The sequence below is a fragment of the Ursus americanus genome, chromosome 26 (assembly GCF_024610735.1).
Source record: "Ursus americanus isolate L20-20 chromosome 26, mUrsAme1.1.p, whole genome shotgun sequence".
Lineage (NCBI taxonomy): Eukaryota > Metazoa > Chordata > Mammalia > Carnivora > Ursidae > Ursus > Ursus americanus.
Window position 1 is genome coordinate 43,235,929 of NC_142152.1, and position 23,762 is coordinate 43,259,690.

Below are 23,762 nucleotides of genomic sequence, written 5' to 3' on the forward strand. Positions count from 1 at the left end.
AAACCAGCTCCTGCCACGTGGAGACAGGTGCTTTTTGCAGCCCCCCCCCCCCCGGCCAGCAGATGACTAAGACCGCGCCTGCAGACAAGGCAGCTCCCCACTGCCTTCCGAGGAGGAGCTTCCAGCACAGGGCACCACGGAGACACACACCAAGGTGACAAGTCATCACATTCAGACAAACCACTGAGAGCTTTAAAACTGCTGTCTTCTGCTTTATTGGCAGGTAAATTGTTCAAAAATGTTCTCACGATTCAATAATTACAAAGACTCAGACTTACATTAAAAAAGTAAAAACCAGAACCCCCAGCAGGTGCCAGCCCCAGCAGAAGGCCCGGGGTGGGGGGGTGTGGGCAGCAGGTGCTGGGTGTGTGACACGCACAGGCAGGCCGCGGTGCCCACGTCACTCAGTGCCGACTCAAGGTAAGTGCACGTCTTAAACAGCGACGCCAAGAACGTCGACCAGCGGGAGAGCAGGGAGAGCCTGTCCTGGGCCGAAGACAAGCGACGTCTGCTGGCCGGTTAATCCCAGGCCTTTCACGGACAGGCCACAAACCTGATTACTCAACACAGCAGCAAGGAAGGGGGGGTAAATCCACGGGCAGAGCCAATGTGCAGGAGTGTGTCGGGCGAGTCTACGTGATGCATACGGGCACTAATCACAGGGCTCCATGCAGGGGCGGGGCGGGCAGGGCGTCCTGGCGCCCGCGGCGGGGCTCCGGGGGTGCCGGCCTCCTGTCACCTGGCAGGCCCCCGGCCCGGCTGCAGCTGTGCCAGCGCTTGGACTTCACAGTAGCGAGACAGGTGACACTTGATGGCTGTGACCGGGCACACACACACGGGACCCAGGGCAGGGGTCGCTCACCGGGGGCCTCTGGCCATGGCTGCAAGGTCGGCAGGAGGTCTGCAGCTGACTGTAATGGCTAAGTGAATAGAAAGGCCACCGACTCACCTCCGCTTTCCTGTCTTTAAGATTCTAGTGACACTGGGACTGAAACACAACTTCCTACGATTCTCCTAAGGTCCTAGGGAAGTTTCAAGGAACAGGCTTGTCATGGAGGCCACGGCAGAGCTGTGCAGGGCTTGCTGGCGAGGAGGCCAGCGGCCGCAGGGCCCCACGCGCCTTCGCAGCCGGTTCCGGGCGGGGGAGGCTGGGTGCTGGTCCTTTACGTGCACACGGAACAGTGCTGTCCCATGGCGGCGCGGGTGAGCGATCTGGCCCACCACCAACCATGCGGCATAAAACTGATCGTTATTATAATAAAGACTTTTCTTCATATCTACAAATTGAGTCTGCATTTCCTTGGACAACACTGGGGGTCGGCTCCGTCTTGGCACTGGCAATGGAGGCCACGCCCAGCTCCCCGTCCCGTGGTGGTGAGGCGGGAGGCCGGTGGCTTCAGGCGTCGTAGGCTGGCTGCTCCAGGCCTTCAAGGGGGAGCTGGCTCCTGTGCGGTGAGTTGGGGCTGGGGGGGCCGCTGGGGTTGGAGCTGTTCGATGGAGTTGAGTGTTTGGTCGAATCAGAGTCAGGCTGTTAACACAAAGGAGGGGGAGAGCATAAGAACCAACCGCCCTGGGCCTGTGCGGGGTACGCTGCCAGCCAGACGCCGGCATCTCGGGGGGAAGATGGGGCAGCTGCAGTCTCCCGTCTGGTTATGACGACACTCTCTCTGAGCATTTCACAGGGTCCTTGAGATCACCAATGAAAGCCCAACCCGAAGCCCACAAATAACTCAGTAATTATAGTTACAAAGAAGAACGAGCAACTCGACAGTGAAGACACCAGTCAGGGAGCTCTTTCATGACAAGGGGTGTCGATGAAACATCCACAGCTCACTTCATACTGAATGGCGCAATCCGCAATCTCCCGCGAGGACAAGGCACAAACGAGGACGCCTGCTCTCACCACTGCTGGACGTGCCACACTGGAATCAATTTAACCGAAGACGTGAAACACCTGCACGCTGACACCAGAGAGCATTGCTGACAGAAGTTAAAGATGGCCTAAATAAACGGAACATCTCACGTTCACGGACAGAAGGATCCAACAGCGTTAAGACGGCAATACTCCCCCGAAGCCATCCACAGACTCGATGCCGTCCCTACTGAAATTCTAATGGCGCTTTTTCCAGAAATGCGAAGTGGCAGTCCTCAAATTCATATGGAATTGCAAGGGGCCCAGAATAGTCAAGACAATACTAGGAAAAAAACTGGGAGGATCCACACTTCCCAAACCTACTCCTTCAAAATGTACTAAAAGGCAGCAGTACCCCCAACGGGATGGCGTGCGTCGCCACAGAGACCAGTGGGACAGAACTGAGCCTAGAAGTCAGTCTGTACAACCACGGGCGGCTGGTTTTTGACAAGGGTGCCAAGACTGTTCAACGAGGGAAAGCAGTGCTGGGCATCCGGCATGCAGAAGACTGAAGTCGGATCTCCACCTTAAAATAACTCAAAGCAGACCAGTGACCTACATATGAAGGCTAAAACCTTAAGACTCTTAGAAGAAAACAGGAACAAGTCTTCATGACTTTGGGTTCAGCAATGAATTCTTAGATATGACCTCAAAAGCACAACCAACAAAAGAAAAAAAATTGGGTATCACCCAAATTAGAAGCATCAAAGGAAATGATGACAAAGGTGAAAACACAACGCACAGAGTGGGAGAAAATATTTGCGCGTCACTTCAGGGTCGAGTATCCAGACGACATAATGTACTCATCAACCCAGTAACAAAAGACAACTCAATTTACAAAAATAGGCAAACAACTAGACATTTCTCCGAAGGTACAGAAATAGCCAACAAGCACAGGAAAACGATGCTTAACCTCACCAGTCATCAGGGAAATGCCCAACAAAGCCCCAGTGCGGTACAGGAACTTCACACCCCCCACGGTGGCGGTTACAGAAACCACCACCACCACCACCAAAAACAAGGAAAGGAAGAGTAAGCGTTGACAAGATGGAGAAGTCGTCACCCTCACACTTCGCTGGCGGGCGTGAAATGACACAGCTGTCGTGGAGAGCAGCTGGATGGTTCCTCAAACAGCTAAACCTGTTCCGCTGCTCCGTACGTACCCAGCTGTGAGCACAGGCGCCCCCGCGAAGGCGGGCGCGCACGCGTGCGTGTCCTCAGAGCTGGATCCAGCCCCCACGCCCACCAGGGGATCACGAGGACGTCAAATGCGGTACGTCCCTACGGTGGAATGTTTGGCAACAGAAGGGAACGACCTACTGACCCCTGCTAGAATGCGGATCAACCTGGAAGACCTGAGGCTAAGTCAAACAGGCCAGACACAAAAGGCCGCGCAGTATCCGCCTCTGTTCATATGGAATGTCCGGGACAGGTAAATCCACAGAGACAGCACGAAGGTCTGTCGCTGCTCAGACGAGCCTCGACGGAGGGACACTTTGCACAAAAACTGTACTTTTCATAACAAATTTAATGTCATTGGAGAGAGAAAGGCTGGACCCAGACCAGACCCAGGACGACAGGGTGCAATGTGTGAGCCTTAACCAGATTCTGGTTTCAGAACAGCTGGGCCCTGGGCACGGACGGTCCCTGGCAGGATGCCGAGGCAGGACGTGAGCCCTGCGATCGGGGAGGAGACACCTGCGCCCTCAGGAGATCCGCGGAGAACTGGATCAGGGGCTGTTGTGATGTTGCCCCTTCCTCTCTGCTGGGTTTCCCCCACAAACCAAACAGGGAGAAGTAGGTTAGATAAAGCTCACATGGGATGTTCACACTAGTAATCTTCCAACTTTTCTGAAGGTCTGAGATTTTCAAAATACACAGCTGAGGGGAAAAAAGGTAATAGGAGAAAAAACCAAGGCCTACCTCTAGAGCCGTCAGTCCTAGGCAGGTTTAAGGGCATTCTATGACCCTTCCAGGAAAGAAAATGGATATGTTATGGCTACTACAAGATGCAAACTTCGCCAGTCCGAGTTCAGGCTAGCACAGCTCTGAGGACAAAGGCGGCCAAGGACAGCACAGGACACGAACTTCACTGACAAACACTGTCCACACAATGATCCCAGACTCCATCTATTTGAAATAAGAACAGCACGAGTTCCTCTCAGGAGGCAAGGCCACTCTGACACGAACAGGCTGGAGAGAAATCCCAGGAAGGTGGTCACCGGGGAACCTCTGATGAAAGCATCTGATGAATGTTCATCCCCCCTTCCTTACCGAAAAAGCTCTTCCTGAGTTAGGAGGAGAAAACCACGTCCTTAGCCAGAACGGACAGGTGGCATGAGTCTTACTGGAGTCCGGGCGGGGGCACAGAGCCTGTGGCGTCGCCGGGCCACACCTCTGCTCTCGGGAGCCCCGGCCAGTGCGCTGAGGCAACACCCATCTCTGCACCCCCACCCCACCCCCTCCCAGGGTCAAAGAGACAGAACTCCAAGGCCATCAACCAAACACGAGTGCTAATCAGAATTCAGCAAAGTGGCTGGACACTGAACAGTCCAAAGTCGCCAGCTCGTACAGACACCAGCAATAACCACCAGATATGTAATGGAAGATTACAGTCCATTCACAGCGGCAATAAAAACCTTCAAATTCCTAAGAATAACTTACCACACACATGCACTACCTGTAGGAGGGGAACCATCAACGGAGAGACACTCGATATTCCCACATAGGAAAGGTCAAGATGACAAATATCCCCCAAATTAATCTACAAATTCAATGTAATCCCAATGAAAAGCTCAACACAATTTTTACCTTTTTACTGTGAAGCCAACAAGCTGGTTTTAAAATTCGTTTGGAGTGGGGTGCCTGGCTGGCTCAGTGGGAAGAGCATGTGACTCTTGATCCCAGGGTCATGGGTTCGAGTCCCACACTGGGTGTAGATGTGACTTATAATACACTTAGAAAAAATAAAATTTATTTGCAGAAAATAAAAACTAAAAAACTGTTACAAAGGAGGAACAAAAAGATTTGCTTTGCCCAGTCTGCTACAGGCGGCACTGATAGAGGAAAAGAATCCATCCATTGGTAGACGGACTGTTCAGAAAGAGAAACAAATAAAGGAGTTTAACTTTATATAAAACAGACAACATTTCAAGTTGGAGAGAAATAAATGGCATGGGGCCAGGGTGCCATCCACTTCCGAAATACGTCAGCTCAGGTCCTTGCCTACAAACATGCAGAGTCAGGGCACTCTTTCTCACAGTCGCGAAAGCGTGACACACAGAAAGGAAACCTCGCCAAACTCCTGAAGAGACTACACAGAACGTCTGTTTACCTCAGCTGAAAAAGACAGACTGGGCTGCGTGAGAATTAGTACCTGCCACATATCGTGTTCACAGTGAGAACAGAGCTTCTGGGAGTCAGGGAAGGAGGGGACGAAGGTGTGCAGCCGGACCCCGGAGGAAGAAATGGCCCACGTTTGGAATGACCGTGGACCTCGGAGACTGAGCAACACGTGCAGAAAGACCTGTGTTTGCCTCCCCGTGCCGCCCCAGGCAGAGTTCTCGGGGGGCCACAGGGCAGGGGGTCGGGCTCCCGAGCGCACAAAGGCTGGCGAGCACGGGCTCCCGCACTGTCCCCACTCCCCTCTCTCACCGACACGTGCCTCAGCGTGCACAAGGATGCGCCCACCATGGCAGGGTCCGGAAGGCCCAAAGAACACCCGAGCCGCACTGGCCCCGCACGCCCCGATCCTGAATGGCCATCAGAGGAACGGGGAGAGACTGACATGGAAGGCTCTCCAAGATGCACCAGGCCCCCTGTGCGTTAAAACGCATGCAGCTACCAGCATGTTACATCCGGATACGCACAAGCACACAGAGGAGTCTAGAAAGGAGAAGCTGGCTGGGCTTTTCTTGGGAAGGCTTTCATTTCTCAGTCGTTCGGCAGGGCGGCCCCTACCGATCAGTGCCCAGGAGGCTTATGGCCCCCGCCCGCCATGCTCAGGGCTGCCACCAGCTCCTGGAGGGCCCGGGCCCTCGGGAGCAGAGCCTGGAAGGAGGCCTGGCTCCAGAGGCCTTGGTCTGATTGAGGAACGTGGTGCTGCTCAGGCCATTACCCGGAAATGGGAATCCACGTCTTTCTCCCAACAGGCGCACGGTCACAGAGCCCGTGCCGTCCGAGCCCTCCTGTGGCACAGCCTGAAATGTCAGGAGTGGGGAGCTCCAGAGGCGCTGGTGAGAAGCACTCAGGTCCGCACTCCCCAGGCTGCTCTTCGTTCTGCAGTGGTGACGCAGGTGTACCCCTGCCCCTCTTTCCCGGGCCACTGGGCCCCACGCGGCTGTTCCAGGTGGGGCAAAGCCGCTGTCACCACTCTGATTCTCCTCCACGTGAGGAGCTGCAGACGCTCGGGGGGGGTCTGTGGAACGAGGCAGGTCTTACCTCTTTGTCAAAGTCCTGGTCGGGGTCGGACATACTCCTAAGAGGCACAGCCACTCCGGGCTCTGACCCACCTATGGAAAAGGAGAGCCGCCATCTTAGGGAGAAGAGTCCAGAACCCCAGCAGGCCAGGCCCTCACCCTCAGACACCCTTGATACCTGACGAGGGCCATGAGATGTAGGGCTTGTTCCTGGGGGGAGGCTGCCGGGACAGGCCGGGCGGAGCAGGGCCAGGCCTTTCCTCCTGGGAGGGGGGCACGGCGCTCTGGGTGGAGAGAAGGGCAGTGAGCGGGCTCGGGCGCCCAGGCTGGGAGAGCAGGCTGACCCCTGGCCCAGCAGGTGGGGCACCAAAGAACACAGCTGGGGTCCTGGGACCTCACTCTCTGCACAGTGGTGCCAGGCCCATTTTGAGCTAAGAATTGAGAATGACAACTGTAGACCGAGTCAAATCCTAGCTCATGTTTTTAAGTAAAGAAGTATGCTACCTGCTTGTAGGAAAATGTTCCTGGGAAACCATTTTTGACAGCTAGTTTCCTCATAAAATACTACCAGCCTGAAATGGTCACGGACCCCAAACGAGTGTAAATGCCCTGGCATTCAGAGACACGCACATCCACACGCAGCCCCTGGGAGCAGCCGCGGGGCCAGCTCGGGCAGGGAGGCGCCGCCCCCCCTCCCCCCGGCCCCGCCCCACGAGCTCACCAGAGGCAAGTCCATGAGCACCTGCATTCCATCACCCGGGCCCATGTGGGCCACGTGGTTGAAGTTGGTTGGGTTGGATATCATTTTGGATCTCAGTTCTGGGTCTCTGAGCATCTCTCTGAGGGAAAGGAAAGATTTTTTGAGATTCACAAATATGCCCCCCCACTCCCCCCCCCCCCCCCCCCCCCCCCCCGCCGCCGCGAGGTCGCCGGGCCAGGGACGGCGCGCTCACCGCCGCTGCTGCAGCCTCTCCTCCTCCGGCACTTTGAAGACAAAGCGCCTCTTGCTCCTGGTCCGGAGCATCTGCTTCCTGCTGTTATCGGAGGTGTCGGGCACGTTGAGGGCTGTCCCTGTGGGAACGAGGGACGACCCCTGTGGCTCCGGGCGGCCCTCCCGCAGGTGCCACGCGGGCCCCGCCCCGCTCCGTCCGCCGCCCGCTCTCACCCGCGAACTTGCTCTTGAAGTAGATGAGGCGCGGCGGCTCGCAGCTGAGCAGGTTGAGGGTGCCGTCGGCGTTGAGCGGCCGGATCTGTGGGGAGGCGGAGAGGGAGGGTAGTGGCGAGGCTGCCCCGGCAGGAGGCTGGCCCGCCCGCCCCGCCCCGGGCCTTACCCTGCGCAGGCCGATGGTCTGCACCCACTCCATGGTGCGCACGTCGAACACGTCCACGCCGTACTCGCTGTACACCGTGACGTGGGAGGGGCTGCAACCTAGTGCACACGGGGCGAAGGAGGTGAGCGACCCGCGCGCCTGGCCCCACCGCCGGGGCGCTCCAGCAGGGGCCACCCACGGCCACGCCGCGCTCAGCCTAGGGCTCACGACCGGCTCAAAGGGCAGGGACTTCCACATGCCCGCTCGAGAAAGAACCTTCGCTGCCAGTTCACACACAGCCCGCACGTTCGAACCCTTCCCGGCCCCTCTGTAACTGAGCATCACTTCAGATACCACAGGGCAGACGCTGAGGAGCGGTCGTGTAAAAAGTTAGCCTTTCACGTAGCTTCCTTATACCATTACTGCAGAAACAACTGCTTCGGGCTCAATGCATCTGAAACAGGCAGGGCCCGGGCGTTGTTTTTGAGGCAAAGTCCTTTAAGAGATGCCAGAAAGTCAGGTTTCTGAGTAAATACTTACAATCTCCACACAAACCTGCTGCCTAGCTCTGGGGCCACAGTCCTGCTGGTCGTCCCCGCCCCCCCCGCCACTCACCCACTGGCTGGCTCTCAGACTGGGCCTTGGGGTGTTCACGGGCAGCCCTCTGCTAGGCCGGTGGGAACACACCCGGGCCAGCACCCAGCTTCCTGTGCTGAGCCCTGCAGCAGGGGGGGCCGATCCCTCCTGGTCCTCAGTGATGGGACCCTGCCAGGTGGGCACGGGTACACACCAAGGACCGGCCCATCTGGCACTCAAAGTTTAAGGGGACAGTCCCCACCTTTAGAACTGCAGTAAGACTATCTGAACCGGGGGAAGGAGAGCAGGCCGCAGGAGAGGGCCTGCCAGGGATGGCGAGGCAGGTTCGAGGTGTGCAGTGGCGTCCCCAGCGCCACGCTGCGGAAGCACAGAGCCCCGCGGACGGCACGGCTCGGCCCCGGTCCTCCGGCCTTCCAGGGCTGAGTTAAACTCCCTCGCACCCTGCATCACTAACTGAACATGAGCCTTTGAAAGGCTTCTCCTGATGTGTTGCCGTCAACTTCCCAATGGACTGCACGCTCGGCCCCTCTTTTGAATACACACTGGAAAATGAAACAGGGTTTAGGAAGTGGCCAAGTGGCCGGAACTAGCCAGCAGCCCGTCACAGAAGTGACATGCAGAAAAACTTTCTGAAGTAACTTTCAGAGGACCGTTCTCCACACAGAGGCCCCTGGGGCAGCTCCTCTTACTTGGGAACACGTGGGGCTTCCTTTGCAAGGAGCCAAGGAGAGATCTGTGTGTGTGTGGCTTGCTGATAAAAGTGATCAACTGAGGCGTCCAGTCTAAAGAAAACTGTAAGTTAAAACATCAACACCAGGAGCAAGAGGACGGGCTGGGGAGCCTGAGAGATGGGCGTTGGAGCCGGCTCCACCGGGTGCCGCATGCGCGGCCCTCTGTCCTCCTTGGCCAGGTGGGACTGACTGCGCCTTCCTATGTGACTGGGCACAGGTGAGCACACATGTGAACGCTCAGCACGGGTGTAGAACGAGGAGGCAACAGAGTTTTACTTCTCCAGCCTGAACGTTAGTGACTTATTTTTCGCCAGCTCTAAAACAGATCTGGCATCTGTACTGTGCACAAGGGAGCAAAAAGGCCACAAGGGAGTAGTGAGAACTGGAAAGGCCAACACAGGAGCACTAGGTGTGTGCGCCAGCCACACAGCCAGGATGCCAAAAACATCACGCTTAGTGACCTTTCCACAATAAACTTTTCAAAAACTCAGGGTTCAGAAGGAAAAGACCGTGAGAGGCAGGGTTGCCATGTGGCTCTGAGGCTTCTCCTGTCCAGGCTGCCCATGAGGAGGATGGGACACAGCAAGGAAGGGACCTGGCCTGCCACCACCTGCCTGCCCGCCTGTCTGCTGCCCTGGCTGAGGGCTGACCGAATGAAGGAACATGCAGAGGCCCAGAGAGCCGAACGCCGGCGGATCCCAAGGGCCTGACGTCCCAGTTCCTACACCCTTGGGTACCTGCCAGCTTGGTGTGGCCAGCAACAAGGCACACAAAATGTCACCGTTTTAGATAATTAAGGAAAATACCACCCCCACCTCCCACCCCACCCCTCCTCCCCCATCAGCTCAACATCAGCGTGTACCCTGTGGCCTGTCTCATCACTCCCTGCTCTTTGTCCAACCTGCTGTTTCTCTAACTCGGGAGACACCGAGCAGGTGATCTGAGGCGTAGAGTCTGCTAAGAGCAACAGACAGTGGGAAGTGCCCCACGGAGCCGACTCGGGGCTCTGGCTCATCAGGCTCAGGCCTTAGAGACTCCTGTCCAGGGACCCCCTTCCACAGAAAGCCACTGAAACTAGGCAAACAAAGGGACGTGGCTCCCAGCATTTCCAGGGACATGTCTGTCCCAGCAGGAACTTTAACCTGCACACTGAAGCTGAATTTTTTTTCTGGCTACCAAAACCCTTTACCTTGTTTTTATTACCGTGTGAGTTTATAAATCATGCCCTTCAGGGTTCTTCAGCTGAGAGGCCCCTGCAAAGCCCTGGTGCTCCGAGAGAGGCTGGCGCTAGAGGGAAGCCCCCCGCCCCCTCAGCTGGCCCGAGATGCGGACCACACCTTCTCTTGAAGAAATGCACGGGGCCCGCCTCTCCGGCACCTCCTAACCGCTCAGCTAAGGGAACTGAGACACAAACCAAAGCAAACTAGAATGCATGCTGACTGTCGAGGTGAAGAGCAGCAACAGGGATATGGCAACAGAAAAACATATACATACTACAGGCAACAGGCGCCGCAGGCCACATGAGCTCCTGCATGCGTGACCTCCGACCTTGTGGGTCCACGTACAGTCCCATGTGGCTGAAGCAAAGCAGGTACTCCTCGCTTTTGAGCTCCACAGCACAAAGGGCATCAAAAGACTGCTGTGAGAGGAACGTAAGCGAGGGGTCATTGGGATTTACCAGGGTTAGAGCCTGCCCGTCCCCCTGGGGGCTCAGCAGAGAGAACCCAGAAGGGTAGCCAACACAGAGCTTGTCCTTGAGCGCGGCCATCCACTGCACAGCGCCAGGGGCCACAATTTCATTGACCTTCCTGTGGAAAGGCCTAGTTCTCTGGACCTCATAGCAAAGGACCAGCCGTTTCACAGCCGCAAACAGGCAGGTGGAGGAGCTCTTCTTCAGTGTCGCGGTCGCTATGAGCTGGCAGCCTTTTGTTTCTGGAAGCTTGATGTCGACATTACTTTCTGCCCCATCGAAAGCAGACCACGGACAGAGATGGACGTGGTGGTTCCGGCCGCAGAGGAGGACGGCGACTTTCTCTTTGGGCGCAAGCTCGATCTGGTAGACTTTCTTGTAGTCAGCAACACGGACGATCACTGCGGGAACGGGAACAGCAGCATCTCACAGCGGCTCACGGGCATCTGCCCAAGTGCGCCAGGAACCTCCCCATCGGCTCCCTTCCCCGCCAGCCAGCTCTAGAACACGCTCTAGGATGTGCCTCCACCCCTGCCAACCTCACTGTCCTGCAGACGCCAGGGCAGCGTCCCCCTTCAGAAGCCCCCAGGGGCCACCATTCTCACACTCCTCCCTCTGCCTCCGTGCTACCAGCCCCCCCACCCCCGGCTGGAAGATGCTGAGTGCACTGTGGCCTCGGGGGGTGGATCTGGACCTCTTTCCAGTTCATCCCTGAAGACAAGAACCCTTGGGTTGCATCTGGGGAACAAAGGTCTGTCTTCAACCTCACTGGATCCTCAGATAAACTCTCCGAAAGCACCCGCCCCCAATTTAACCCAACATCCCCAATACCCTAACTGGTTTAGGAGCTGCACTAAGAGCTCTCTGAGCAGAGCCCTTGGTCTGGAACCTGAGGGACCAACAGCCCTGGACGCGGGCCAGCAGTGGCCACCCCGGGAGGTGACACGCATTCACACAGGGCTCAGCAGGAAGGGAACGCTGCCCACCATGGAGCAGCTCCTTATTTCTGGGGGACGTGCCGAGAGCATGGCCCAGGGCCCAGGCCGGTTCTAGTTTCCTTCCATTTCTCTCCTGAGACACAGGGTGGTGAAGAGGGGAGACATGGGATACTTTGCATTTTCTTGCCAGAAGAAGGAAATGTCAAACTTTGAAGCAGAGGAAGGAAAGTTTCAGTAAGGCCTCAGAGGAATTCAGTACATGATTCTCCTTCTAGGAGGCTCTCCCTGCCTCCAACTCCCTCTTCAGTCCTCTCCTTGACGAGCTCAGTGAGCACCCACCCGTGGTGCTGGCTGGTCTTGTGCTCTGCTGAGCCTGTGGGTAGGGCCCTGCCCTGACTGAGGCACCAGTGGACACCCCAGACATCTGCTGAACATCTGTCTTGTCTGCTGCAAATAACATTTCTCAGCTGTTTGCCTTTCCCTTCGTTTACGTAATTCACACATCTCTGAATGCATCTTGGCTCGTGCGGGTTCCTGCTACTCATCCCACACCCATCTGCTCGGACTGGGGAGGACGGAGAGCAGCTCCTGTGCACTCACCGTCGCGGGTCACTTCTATCACATAGAGCCCTTCTTCCAGGCCAACCACGATCCTGTCTCCATCTGTCAAGGCAGGAGACATGAATGTCAGTACTGCTGACACACACCACTGGCTTCTCAAAGCAGACGCAGGAACTCGGTTCCAATGGACAACACGTGGCCGTGTCTGCTGGAGGGCAGATCAGAGACCACAGCACCCACTAACACTCTGCTGTTCCGCGCTTCGAGAGCGCGGCCCCACGCGGCCCCAGGCACGCACCCAGGACGGCGGCGCTCAGGACGGCCTTGATGAGAGGCAGCGTGCTGTCGTAGGCCTCCTGCGGGACATGCACGACCTGGTTCCTCAAGCGGTTCTTGTGGAGGATCGACTGCAGTCCTTCTAGAATACCAACCCACTTCCTCTTCTCGTTCTCATTTTCTGTCAGAATGAGCAGTGAGCTGGTCTTAGAAGGTGTCCCTAAGAGAGAGGCTGTCACCTTCGTGACAGACAAAGAAAAGAGCCATAAGACAACCAAAGCACAGCACACAGACGCCCACAGCCTGGCCTGGCCACCACCTCACGCTGGAGGGTGTGCGGCCCAGCACTCTGACTTGGCGACCTCGGAGTCCCGATTCTGGGGTGCCCACAGAGGCTGTGAGGGGCTCTGCTGCCATAGACAGGGGCCCGGCGTCCCTGTCGGATTTCGCTCTTGCCAACAGTGTGATGGAGTTACCCCATCTTACGACGGGTTTCTTGAATGACCTTACTATAATTAACAAAAAACAGGGAAAACCGAATCTCCCACAAAAACGCTCTGCCCACACACGCTTCCCCGTGAGCATCCCCTGAGCAGGGAGCAGGAGCCCGGAAGGCGCTGGCTGCTAAAACGGTCAGCGTTTAAGCACACGGGATGACCATTTTCTGTATCATACGTATGAGGCAGTTTCTGAATGGACAGGTGAGGTCGGAAAAGAGGTTCTTGGACTTCATTTTGTGGTCAGTGAAAATTCTTCTGTGTTTATAAAAACTCCGAACGGAGGTGCTGGGGGTGATTCTTTCCTTAATCTGCAATCGCTCAGAGGCTTCCTAATGCCACACCATCTAACATGAACTCACTGGGGGACGCTCCATCTCGGCCAACAAAAATGCTGCCGGGAAACGTCTACTGACTCCGTCTGTTTCCTCCAGTTGAGGACAGTAAGTCCCAGGTAGGGGAGCCGAGGCGGCATATGCCATCCATAAAGGACCACGCGGCGGCTCCCAGCATCCGACACGTTGTGAATGCACATACAGACTGCGTGAGGTGCAGGATGGAAGGCAGTGCCGGTGACGTGGGGGCGACGGGACCCCAGGCAGGAGGGACCCCAACACAAGGGAAGGCATCTGGAGCAAGACAGGGGTGGAGGAACAGAAGGTCTACTCCGGGTCTGCTGGCCCCTTGCTACCGCACAGTGAAATGCTCCCAAGAACTGTTCCATTTTAACCACAGGATTTCGTTTTTAGGATGAACGAAACATCTCTAAGAAACAAAGAAGCATACCCTGAAGATACACGGGATGTCTCGGCGGGAAGCATGTATGACGTCTGAGGCCAGGACTGAGCTCACTGAGAACTCCTCATCTCTGGTAAGAAACAGAACACTTGGAACATCAGAAAAAAATATGCACACGGGACTGTCCCCCACCCCCTGTGCTACCAATCTCCTGAGAAAGGATACTTCCATGGCTCTACTTTCTAGAATATAATGTTGGCCCCTTGCCTCCAGCGGGATAAGAAAGCGCTTATGCTGACAAAGCTCACAGACTCGAGAATCCTGCAGGTGTTTCAGTGATGAGGGACGTGTGAGACTAAAAGCACTTTCCCTGAGCCACATGGTTCTAGTCGTGCCATACGCTTCCAGACACAAACATATCGCTCATTTGGCCAGTACTTGGCTACAATCAAGTGGCCGCTTGGTGACGGCTTCTAAAGAACAGGACACAACCTGCGGAAACAGCCGTGTAAGCCCCGTCAGACACTCTAAATCCTGGGCTGCACCTGACACCACATCCTGGGGCTACCTGCCTGTGGGCTCTTGGCCACCAGGCCAGGGCCCACCTGTGCCCACTGACGGACAAGCAGGATTGCCTGGGGATGTGGAAGTGGGAGGTGCTGTGGAGGTGACTCAGCTACACGTCTGTCCCTGAAGCCGACGTCAGGGGCACCTGGTGCAGCCCGTGGCCCCCAAGCACCAGTGTGGAGACTGAGGTGCCGGGCCCTCGCCCACGGCAGATACCGACGGGCAGACGGGACACCAGGCCCTGTGCTGAGCGTGCGCCTTCTAGGAACTGCTTTGATCTTCACAACAAACCTCCGACCTAATGATGTCATCGTGCCCATTTTACAAATAGGGAAACACAGAGCTGGACACCAGTCCTAAGAGAAGCCGGGAGGGAGAGGGGATGCTTTGCCACCTCTGTCTCTCAAATGCGAGGAAGGCAGGTGATGAGAGATGCGAGGGAAGGGAAGGTGTCATGCGGCAGAGCCCTGGGCTCTAGATTTCTGTCACAGAGAGGATGTGCAGGTGCTGACACCTTAGGCCGGGCAGTGTGTTTCTGGGAAATCTTCTACCCGTTCCTGGGGCAGGTAGTCTTATGTTAAATACCTATATGCCAAATTGTTGAGTGCAAAAATACCCACACGGGGAAGTTTCTAGCACGCTCGTCAAGCACCTGTTTTTAGAACTCCACGATGACCAAGAATATGAAAGTATACATGAGGTTAAAGATTACCCGGCAACAAATTCCCATTTTGGGCTAAAGAGAAGTCGGTCAGAACTCCACACAGAACAGACCTGAGGTCCAGGACCTGGCTGGCGACAACACCAGGCTGGGTGGATTTTCCTTCGGGCAGGTCATACAGAAACAGCTTGCAGTCACAGACCACTGCGTAAGCCCGCTGCCATCCTTTCTTCACCCCGGTGGGCTTCGGGACCTACAGATAACAGTGAGCACATTCCACTGGACCGGAAAGGCCAGCCGCAACACGTCCAGGCAGCGGGAAGTGCAGGCCCCGGGCCCCAGGAGCCTCTTTGCCAAGGGTTTCCTTCCAGCTGCTGCGTGGCTGGCCTACTTCTCCAGGGACAGCTCCCCCATGACCCTCCCAGGCTGGTGGCCAGAGCGGGGTCTGGGCTCAGGAAGACTCAGGGCACGACTGGGGAGGGGTCCATACAGGATATAAGATGATGCAGGGGACAAAGTGGGCAACTCAGCAAAAAGGTGTGTTCATACCACACACAGAGCATCTTGGAACGCCGTAGCTCTGAGGCTGTCTGGACACTGGTTATCAAACAGCACTCGGCTCTGGAACCCTATCTTTAAGTGTCTGAAAGGTGGACGGGGGGCTCAGGAGGACGGAGGATGTTTCTGGGGTCCCCAGAACCCGGGCCTGAATGCCTTACTGCCCAGGAGGGGAGGCCTCCCCGGACCAGCACAAAGGTCACTTGACAAAGCAACAAAGGTCGGCTGTCAAGAGCAGTACTGTGACTGTGGGTCATCACGCCCAAGACGGGGAGAGTGGAGCTGATGCAAAGTGCCCTCCCCCGCCCAGGCCTTCACACGTCCTACCTTGACGTAGCCCTTGTAGGCTGTTCCTATGCCCCTCTGCACGTCCACGCCCAGAGGCCGCTTGGACTGCTCAGGAGGGATGGGGCACACCTGGGGAGCGCTCTCTTTGCAGGACACATGGCAAGCAAATGAGCACACTGGAAAAGCGAAGGAGCACCGCCATCAGAACCTGCTTCCTCCAGAGCAGAAACCGCGGGAGAGTATATGCCACAGATGCGGCCACGCAGTAATCCCCACGTCAGGGCAACGGCCTGGACAGGCAGTGGAGCGCACGGTTTCTGGAACAGTTCCCACAAAGCCCAGGGATTCTGGCACTGTGCGTACTGCTCCCCCAGGAAGCTGGGCCTCACTCCCCATGGCTCTGTCCCCAGAGTGCCTGCAGAGGAAACAACCTGCAGGCATGTGACGGGGCAGCGGCTTCAAGGACAGAGGGGGGTCCTGGCAGCCGATCAGAAGGCCTGCCAGGGAACGAAGGAAAAGGTTTCTGCTACCAGGCAGAAGCACATAAAGCCGCTTTTGCAGAGCACTGTTGCCCAGCTGCTGTCACCTGTCCTCGTGTGTGACTTCAGCTGGCTGCTCGTCTGAGAGACGAGCGATCACACTGCACCGAATTGGTCATGTTGCCGAGCGTGCGTGTGGCACAGGGCAGCCGTGCACTCAGAGGTTACGAGGCCAACGCCGCCGCCAGCAGAGACAAACACCGGTGCTTACCCTCAGATGACGTGACAGGGGAAGAGCGTAAAGTTCTGTTTAGTCTCTGCTCTTCCTGACTTTCCAGAAGAACCACGGACATTTCATTTCACAGTAAACAAGAGCCCACAGAAAACCCGCGTCACCCTGTGGCCCTGTGCTCTCCCGCGGCAGAAAGGAGTTGGGACTGTTGTCTCTCAAAGCTCGACCGAGCGTTTATAAAACTAAAGAAGAGAGAATCTGCCCTCCGCTAGCTCCCTACTGGCTCTGTATTCCAGCCCCATCTGACTTTAGAGTAACTGCCCCCCCCCCCCCGGTGAGCCCCAGTCACTTGCTCTGGCCCCCGTGGCCCACGCCCGCCACTCACCCTCGCAGGCGTAGCCCTGTCGGATCAGCCCCACCATCAGGGACGTGCAGTGGCTGCACTGTGTGGGGCTGGAGAAGGACTTGATGCTGAACTGGTGAGCTTTTGGCTGGAGGAAGAACACCGAGAAGGTGAGACCCAGGCTCTGAGCAGAGACCATCAGTCTGCTTGTGATGAAACTGATAAACTTGGGGATGACCCTGAGGCGGAGAACGTGCAGTTTCACTCTGATGCGTGTATGCTCCTTACCGGTCGGTGTTGACCGAAGAGTAGGGCTTACCACCCAGCTACCGAGCTTGAGCCAGAAAAGAAGTCAGCACATGCCTCCTCTGGCGAGCGCTCCTGCGCCCAGAGACAGCAGGGGTGGGGCGGGGCGGGGGCGCCGCGCTGGCACAGCCAACACACGCTCTGGCGCAGGCGGCTCGCCTCCTGGAGGCTCCTGGGGACTGACGGGGCCACATTTTGGTAGGGGCTGCCACGCAGGGCTGCATTTGCACGTGAGACCCAGAGGCATGCAAGAAACGAACAGCAGCCCTGTTCCTAAGAGCAAGGATCTGGACGGACCTGCCGTCCCTTGTCGGGAGGGCAGGCGCATTATGACACAATCCATGACAGAACGAACTGAGGCTGAACAGAGCAGCAAGCTGGAGACACACGGGACAGCGAGCGTGTAAAGCTCCGACACAGCAGAAGAAAGGATTACTACTCGGGGACACAAATTCTATGGGACCATGTGTAAGAAGCAAAGGAACGGGCAACACAAAATGCAGAGGGCAGTCCTCCGGGCGCTACAGGAACCCAAGCCCAGAGCCTAACAAAGTCAGTGTCTAGCTGGCCTGCCGTCTATGGCTGAGGCCATGCCTTGTTAACGGAGAACGAAGCATCTAAGTGCATCAAGCCAAACACTTGCTAATGTGGAAATTTCGGGCCTCCTCACAACGAGAACTCCGGGAGCTGGTGCGCGGCTCTCCACACACACTTCTGGGAAAGACGAGGTACAGGACTGCACTCTGGGTGCTGTTCCGCCTACTTGGGGGGGGAAACGCCCCTCCACAAACCACATGGTTCTTCTACTGTTCCAAGGGCAGATGGACAGAAGTGCTGGAAGGACCGCAGTGGACACGTGACCAGAGTGGTCACTGCTGAAGGGAGTACGATCTGGGAGATGAAGAAGAGGAAACTGAATTCTGAAATTTCGCAATTAACATGCGACCACGTGTCATTCACTGGTTGAATTAAGGAGACACAGGGTCAGGGGCACCGGGGTGGCTCAGTGGGTGAAGCGTCTGCCTTCGGCTCAGATCATGGTCCCAGGGTCCTGGGATCGAGCCTCACATCAGGCTTGCTGCTCAGTGGGGAGTCTGCTTCTCCCTCTGTCTTTCCCCCCTGCTTGTGTTCCCTCGCACACACTCTCTCAAATAAATTCTTAAAAAAAAAGAGAGACACAGGATCCTGACACTTCACGGACCACACACTGCTCACAGCAAACCATTACTAGGACACCAGAGTCTCACTGTGCATACAAAAATAATAAGTCTTATTTATACAAAGTTACCTTCTAAAAGTGATAAGGTGGCACAAGTGCAAAGCCAGGCCCTACCTTTGGTCCGGCCAGAGCGAGGGGCTGTGTGGTGGGCAGCGGCATGGTGGGTGGCCTCTGCGTGGCCCGAGCCATGTCCTAGGGACAAGCAGGGACAGGTGAACATCCTCTGAGCTCTCTACTGCTCTTACATGTCATACCCTGCCTGGGATTCGTTTCGCTCTAAAACTGATTAATAATGAACGGCATGTTTAATTTCCTACATTGTTGAGACATCTGTCAGAGCAGCCCCGGTCCAGCTGATACACTAACAATAGTAACTGAGACGCAAGCCGGGCTCGGCAGCTGGCAGAGGATCTTGCTACAGGGTGTGAGGCAGGACTGAGAGGGGGCCTCCCTGGCATGAGCGCAGCCTCTGCCCATCAAGGGCATGGGTGGGGAGGGGACCCAAGGGCTCACAGGGGAACAACAGGGCAACACTGCTTACTTCCTGCTGTTCTGTGCTTGCGGCCACAGAAACCGATGGGGACACCTCTGGCTTCGGAGCCTGTGTTTCTTGCTCCCCAGCTGAGCCGCTCTGTGAAAACAAAACCAGAAACATAGTGGGAAGGAGAGAACTTCCGCGGAAGTCAGACCGATTACACGGTCTGTACCACTGGGGACCCATGGTCCCACCCAGGCCCGTACTCCCGTCACGTCCCATCAGAGCCCACTTCACTCACAGCTGCGCTGCCTTCCCCGAGGACCACTACCCTTGGCATTCGAAGACCGACGTGGTGACTGACTGTGCGGTCTGACAAGTCACAGTCATCGCCAAAGGACAGAGGCCACCTGCCTCACCCTCCACCCGCAGCTCTGACTGCCCGTTCTCCCTGCCGCCCCTCATTTAAGGGGCAGGAACTGAAAACCGGACCCACTGGTCTCGTTCAGAAGTGACTTTATCTATACCTGGTATTGTTAAGATAAAGGAGTTAAATACTTTTTAACCTCATTTCAGGGGCCAAGAAGAAATTCTGACATCAAGAGGAGTCTGGGGCCTGTGACCCAGAAGAAAGAATTTCTCTGAAAGTTTTACAACACAGGCAGGCAATGTTTTGTTCTAAGAACTCAAGATTCCCAAATTAATTTCACAATGTGAAACTGAAGCTAAAGCTTTGAATCTAATTTGAAGCTCATTTTAAAACCACTTAAAAAGGACCTCATTTTGAGCGTTCCTGCAATTATTATTTCCCCACGAAAGGCTGTGACTATTTGCACAGACGTCCATAAACTAGGGGTATGTGCTCAGCGTTAGCACCGGGACAACGAGGTGGCTGGCAGGTGCCTACAGGAGCAGTTTACAGCTTTATCTCGTGTTCCACATTGAAATCCCAATGAAGCAAACCAGAGAAACACTTTCTAAAAGTCGCAGTTAACGAGGCTCCTGTATAAGGAGCCGAATTCAGACGGGAAGGCGTGTGCACACGAGCACACACAACCGTGTACTGCGGTACTGGAATCTGCTAACAAATTCACGAGGGAAACGCTACGTCAATCAGCTAATCGTCAAAGCACAAACTAAGCAAATCTCTCCCATAAGTAAGGTATGTTACGTGGATTAGAGTTCCGTCTCTAGATAAATGAAGAGTAAAAGAACACCAAGTAACTGAACTGCAGCCACGTAACGGCCTGGCTAGTTTCCCTTGGTTGGGGAGTCCGAGGACGGGAATTAAGGATGAGGAGCCGTCCACATCTGAGGGCTGCGAGGGACACAGGGAGGGCGGCAGGGGGCCAGCACGGGCAGTGACTTACTCCTTCCCTAGAGGCTGGCAGAAGAGGTGGGGAGGACGCAGAGGCCTTAACTGCAACAGATGGGGGAACGAGAACCATCACTTCCTGCCCAATGAAACCCTGCACAGAATACACTGATCCCATCACCATGGCCAACACTGTAGTATTTAACGACGTGTTTATACAGAGAAAGCAGGGTAGAAGTTTCTAAAAGAAGACCCTCAGGTCTGGAAACACCTCCTGACAAACCCCGACTCCAACCAAGGACTTTTCCTTTCCATCAATGAGTGTCCTGTTCCTCAAACCACAGAGGGAAGGACGGACTAAGGCCAAACACAGACACTGCAGGAGCACCGGCTGCCTCTGGATACGCCGTCCTCTGTCAAGCTCTGTGACGACACCACCTCCCCAGTGACCGCTCCTCTTGCCCTAATTGTGCAGAAACACCGCAGCTGTCTGGGCCACCTCCACCCAGTGACAACAGCAGCCCTCGGTCCGCCGGGACGTGCCTGGCGCTCCCACAGTGGGAGAGGCACCGGACTCAGGAGGCAGCAGGTTTCTGAAGGAACCGGCTTGTGAGGACCAGGTAAAGCTATTTGCTTCTTTTTTTTTTTTTTTTAAAGCATTTTTTTTTTTTTTAAAGAATTTTTATTTATTTGACAGAGATAGAGACAGCCAGTGAGAGAGGGAACACAAGCAGGGGGAGTGGGAGAGGAAGCAGGCTCATAGCGGAGGAGCCTGATGTGGGGCTCGATCCCATAACGCCGGGATCACGCCCTGAGCCGAAGGCAGACGCTTAACCGCTGTGCCACCCAGGCGCCCCAAGCTATTTGCTTCTTAAAACCGAGGACTTCAGGGAAAAGACAAGCAACTCCAATTTGATAAGAAATCATTTTGACAGGTGAACAGAAGCAGGTAGGAGCCAGAACCTGCTTGGTTTTGTAACTGACCCCAGGCAAGGATTGCTGACGGACACCAGCCCACCAGCGGACAGCCAGCCAGCCAGCAGCCATCCCAAAGGCCCCATCTTATGAAGGGGGGGGGGGTCTGGTGGACACCACGTCACCCTGATGACGAAGCCTGGCATCACCAACCCTACACACGCGGGAGTACCCAACGTCTCCTGGGCAGAATCCGTGCCACTGCGTTCGACCCGCTTCTAGTCACAACGAACTATCAGGACCTTCTGTAGGACAGCTGCTATGGCCACAGAAATACCAGCTTATAACCTATGAGCTCTGGCTGGAGCCTGACCAGAGGAAGCCAGCCAGCAGTAAAGGACTTTGCTGGGGCAACAAGGGAAACATAAAGTGTGCTCAGCTTCGGCATCAGTGCGAATCATCCTCCACCTGCTGGCGACAGTGTGGTTATGTGAGGAGAACACCCCTGATCTCAGGAAACAGACCCTGAGGTGTTAGGGGGCATGTCTGTGCATGTACGTGGGGTCACACAGGTGACAGATACCTGTATGTTTACTCTACTATTCTTTCAACTTTCCTGCAGGCTTGTAATTTTCTAAATAAAAAGTTGGAAATCAACAAAAACAATGACATTTTGTCAAAAGTCCCATTAATGAGATTTGTTTTCATTACTTTCACTTTCTGGCTCGTTTCAAGGGTTGTTAGTAAGGATCCACCCCTAGCATTTTGGAACAAGAGGGAAAGGCTGTCCTGGGTCTGGCTGCAGTGCATACAGGGATGAAGTGGGGCTCACGCAGCGCCAACAGCCACTTCCCCAGGTGGCCCTGACCTACTCCCGTGGGGGCCACTCTCAGAGCCGAGGTGCCACACTGAACTGCACCACCAGGCCAGCGACGGGGTACCTGGGGCCGGACTGTCCTCATAAACCACCTTTCCTCCATCCATCCTTAAGACCAAACTTCAGAGCCATACAGGAGTCACTGAAAGGATAATGAGACTGGCTTATTCTTCCTTTGCTGCGGTATGAGAATTTGTATTTTCAAAACTGCCACAGGACGCCCGGGTGGCTCAGTCGGTTACGCGTCTGCCTTCGGCTCAGGTCATGGCCTCAGGGTCCTGGGATCGAGCCCCGCGTCGGGCTCCCTGCTCAGCGGGGAGTCTGCTTCTCCCTCTCCCTCTGCCTGCCGCTCCCCCTGCTTATGCTGACAAATAGATAAAGCAAAAAACAAAAACAAAAACTGTGTGAAATACTCAGCACACAGCCAGAGGCAGGGTAGATTTCTTCCCCGAAGATGCTGAGCACTTTCTTAATCAACTTCCAGTTCGTCTAAGGACGCTTCTCTGCGAACGGTTCGAATACCTTCCGTGTGTCTAACCTCATACACTGAACACCCCGGGTCAGTGACAGGTCCGCATGAGGGAGAAAGCTATTAGAGGCTGTGGGTGGCCCCACGCGGGGTCAGAGCATGTCATACTAGTTCTGAATTAACATCAGTTCATTTGTCACTTTTAAAAATAACTACTTACTCTACACGTCAGATCGTGTGCAAGAGGTGCAGTGTTGAAATACTCAAAAATAGAATCCTGAAAATCTGGAAGTTTGAGTCCTGTAAAAAAGAAACAAAGACCAGTCAAGGCAGGTTTAAAAGATGGTCTCTTGTGCTTAGATGGGAAGACACAACGTCATTAAGATGTCAACCCTCCACAAGCTAACTGAAAAGTCTGATGCAGTTCCGGTCACGTTCGTTTGGGAGGGTCACCAAGGAAGACGGTCTCAGAAATCCTTCTAAAAGAGGGTTGGAAAAGGAGATCTACCAGGTATTAAAGCAGGTTCCCCAAAGCCTCTTTAAACACGATCAAGTCAACAATGAGCAAGGAGGAAAAATGCAGAGACAGACTCAGGTGCTCAGGGGAATCTCATGTGGGAAGAGTCACATGTGAAATCAGGACGGAGGGGCTTTTCAGCAACTGGTATTAGGCAACTAATCAGCCACAGGAAAAAGAGCAAACTGGATCAATCCCTCACAATGTACATCACAGTCCATTCCAAGTGGATCAGTGATCTGAATTTAACAAGTGAGACCATACCAGCACTTGAAAGTAGGACTGAATTACTTGGAATACCTGGGGATTTGGGAATATTTCCCTATGACACGAAAAAAGGAAAAAGAATGATAAATTTAATGTACAAAAATTAAAAATAAAAAAGCACCAAAAAACATCATGCTTCATAGAAAAACAAAACAAAACAAAACAAGCCCCCTGAAAAACCAAAAAAAACCCCCAAACATAAGCAAAGTAAAAAAGACAAAAGACAAACCAGGAAATATTTTGCAACTTCTATCACAAACGAAAGGCTCTAATCCTCGATATATGAAAAGCTTCTAGAAGAAACCACACGAATTTTTAAAAATGGACAAAAGATACAGATATATAAAAATTGCGGAGTAAGAAATACAAATGGCCCTTAAACATACACGAAGGTGCTCGATCTTGCTCATGGTACGAGAAACCCCAGTGAACTCTATTTCGATGCTACTTCTCACCTCTTCAGCACGTACAGCCGCTCTGCGGGCGAGGCTGGGGGGGAGCCCTCGCCTGCATGCTGGCAGGGAGGCACACATGCGAGCCTCTAGGGCGAAGTCCGGCAACAGCTAGCATGAGTGGCTGCACGCTTACCCTATAACCGACAACCCC

General features: G+C 55.0%; 1 protein-coding gene across 4 annotated transcripts in view; it reads right to left on the reverse strand.

Annotated features, from left to right (window-relative positions):
* Nucleotides 1–1,255: 1,255 nt before the first annotated feature.
* Nucleotides 1,256–23,762, reverse strand: part of CDC42BPB (CDC42 binding protein kinase beta) — a 102,245-nt gene continuing 79,738 nt past the window's right edge. Inside the window, exons 21-37 of one of the 4 annotated variants that reach the window (XM_087856238.1) lie at nucleotides 22,593–22,672; nucleotides 18,863–18,952; nucleotides 18,436–18,513; nucleotides 16,839–16,944; nucleotides 15,782–15,918; nucleotides 15,010–15,149; nucleotides 13,717–13,798; nucleotides 12,456–12,672; nucleotides 12,197–12,259; nucleotides 10,463–11,059; nucleotides 7,662–7,759; nucleotides 7,496–7,580; nucleotides 7,284–7,401; nucleotides 7,073–7,169; nucleotides 6,509–6,614; nucleotides 6,353–6,423; nucleotides 1,256–1,528 (exon numbers count right to left, since the gene is read on the reverse strand). In XM_087856238.1, coding sequence (XP_087712364.1) covers nucleotides 1,397–1,528; nucleotides 6,353–6,423; nucleotides 6,509–6,614; nucleotides 7,073–7,169; nucleotides 7,284–7,401; nucleotides 7,496–7,580; nucleotides 7,662–7,759; nucleotides 10,463–11,059; nucleotides 12,197–12,259; nucleotides 12,456–12,672; nucleotides 13,717–13,798; nucleotides 15,010–15,149; nucleotides 15,782–15,918; nucleotides 16,839–16,944; nucleotides 18,436–18,513; nucleotides 18,863–18,952; nucleotides 22,593–22,672 — 2,297 coding nt within the window. In that variant the 3' untranslated portion in view covers nucleotides 1,256–1,396. Of the gene's footprint in view, nucleotides 1,529–6,352; nucleotides 6,424–6,508; nucleotides 6,615–7,051; nucleotides 7,170–7,283; nucleotides 7,402–7,495; nucleotides 7,581–7,661; nucleotides 7,760–10,462; nucleotides 11,060–12,196; nucleotides 12,260–12,455; nucleotides 12,673–13,716; nucleotides 13,799–15,009; nucleotides 15,150–15,781; nucleotides 15,919–16,838; nucleotides 16,945–18,435; nucleotides 18,514–18,862; nucleotides 18,953–22,592; nucleotides 22,673–23,762 lie in introns of those variants that run through there. The other 3 variants (XM_045777180.2, XR_015721897.1, XR_015721898.1) reach the window with 3 other exon arrangements.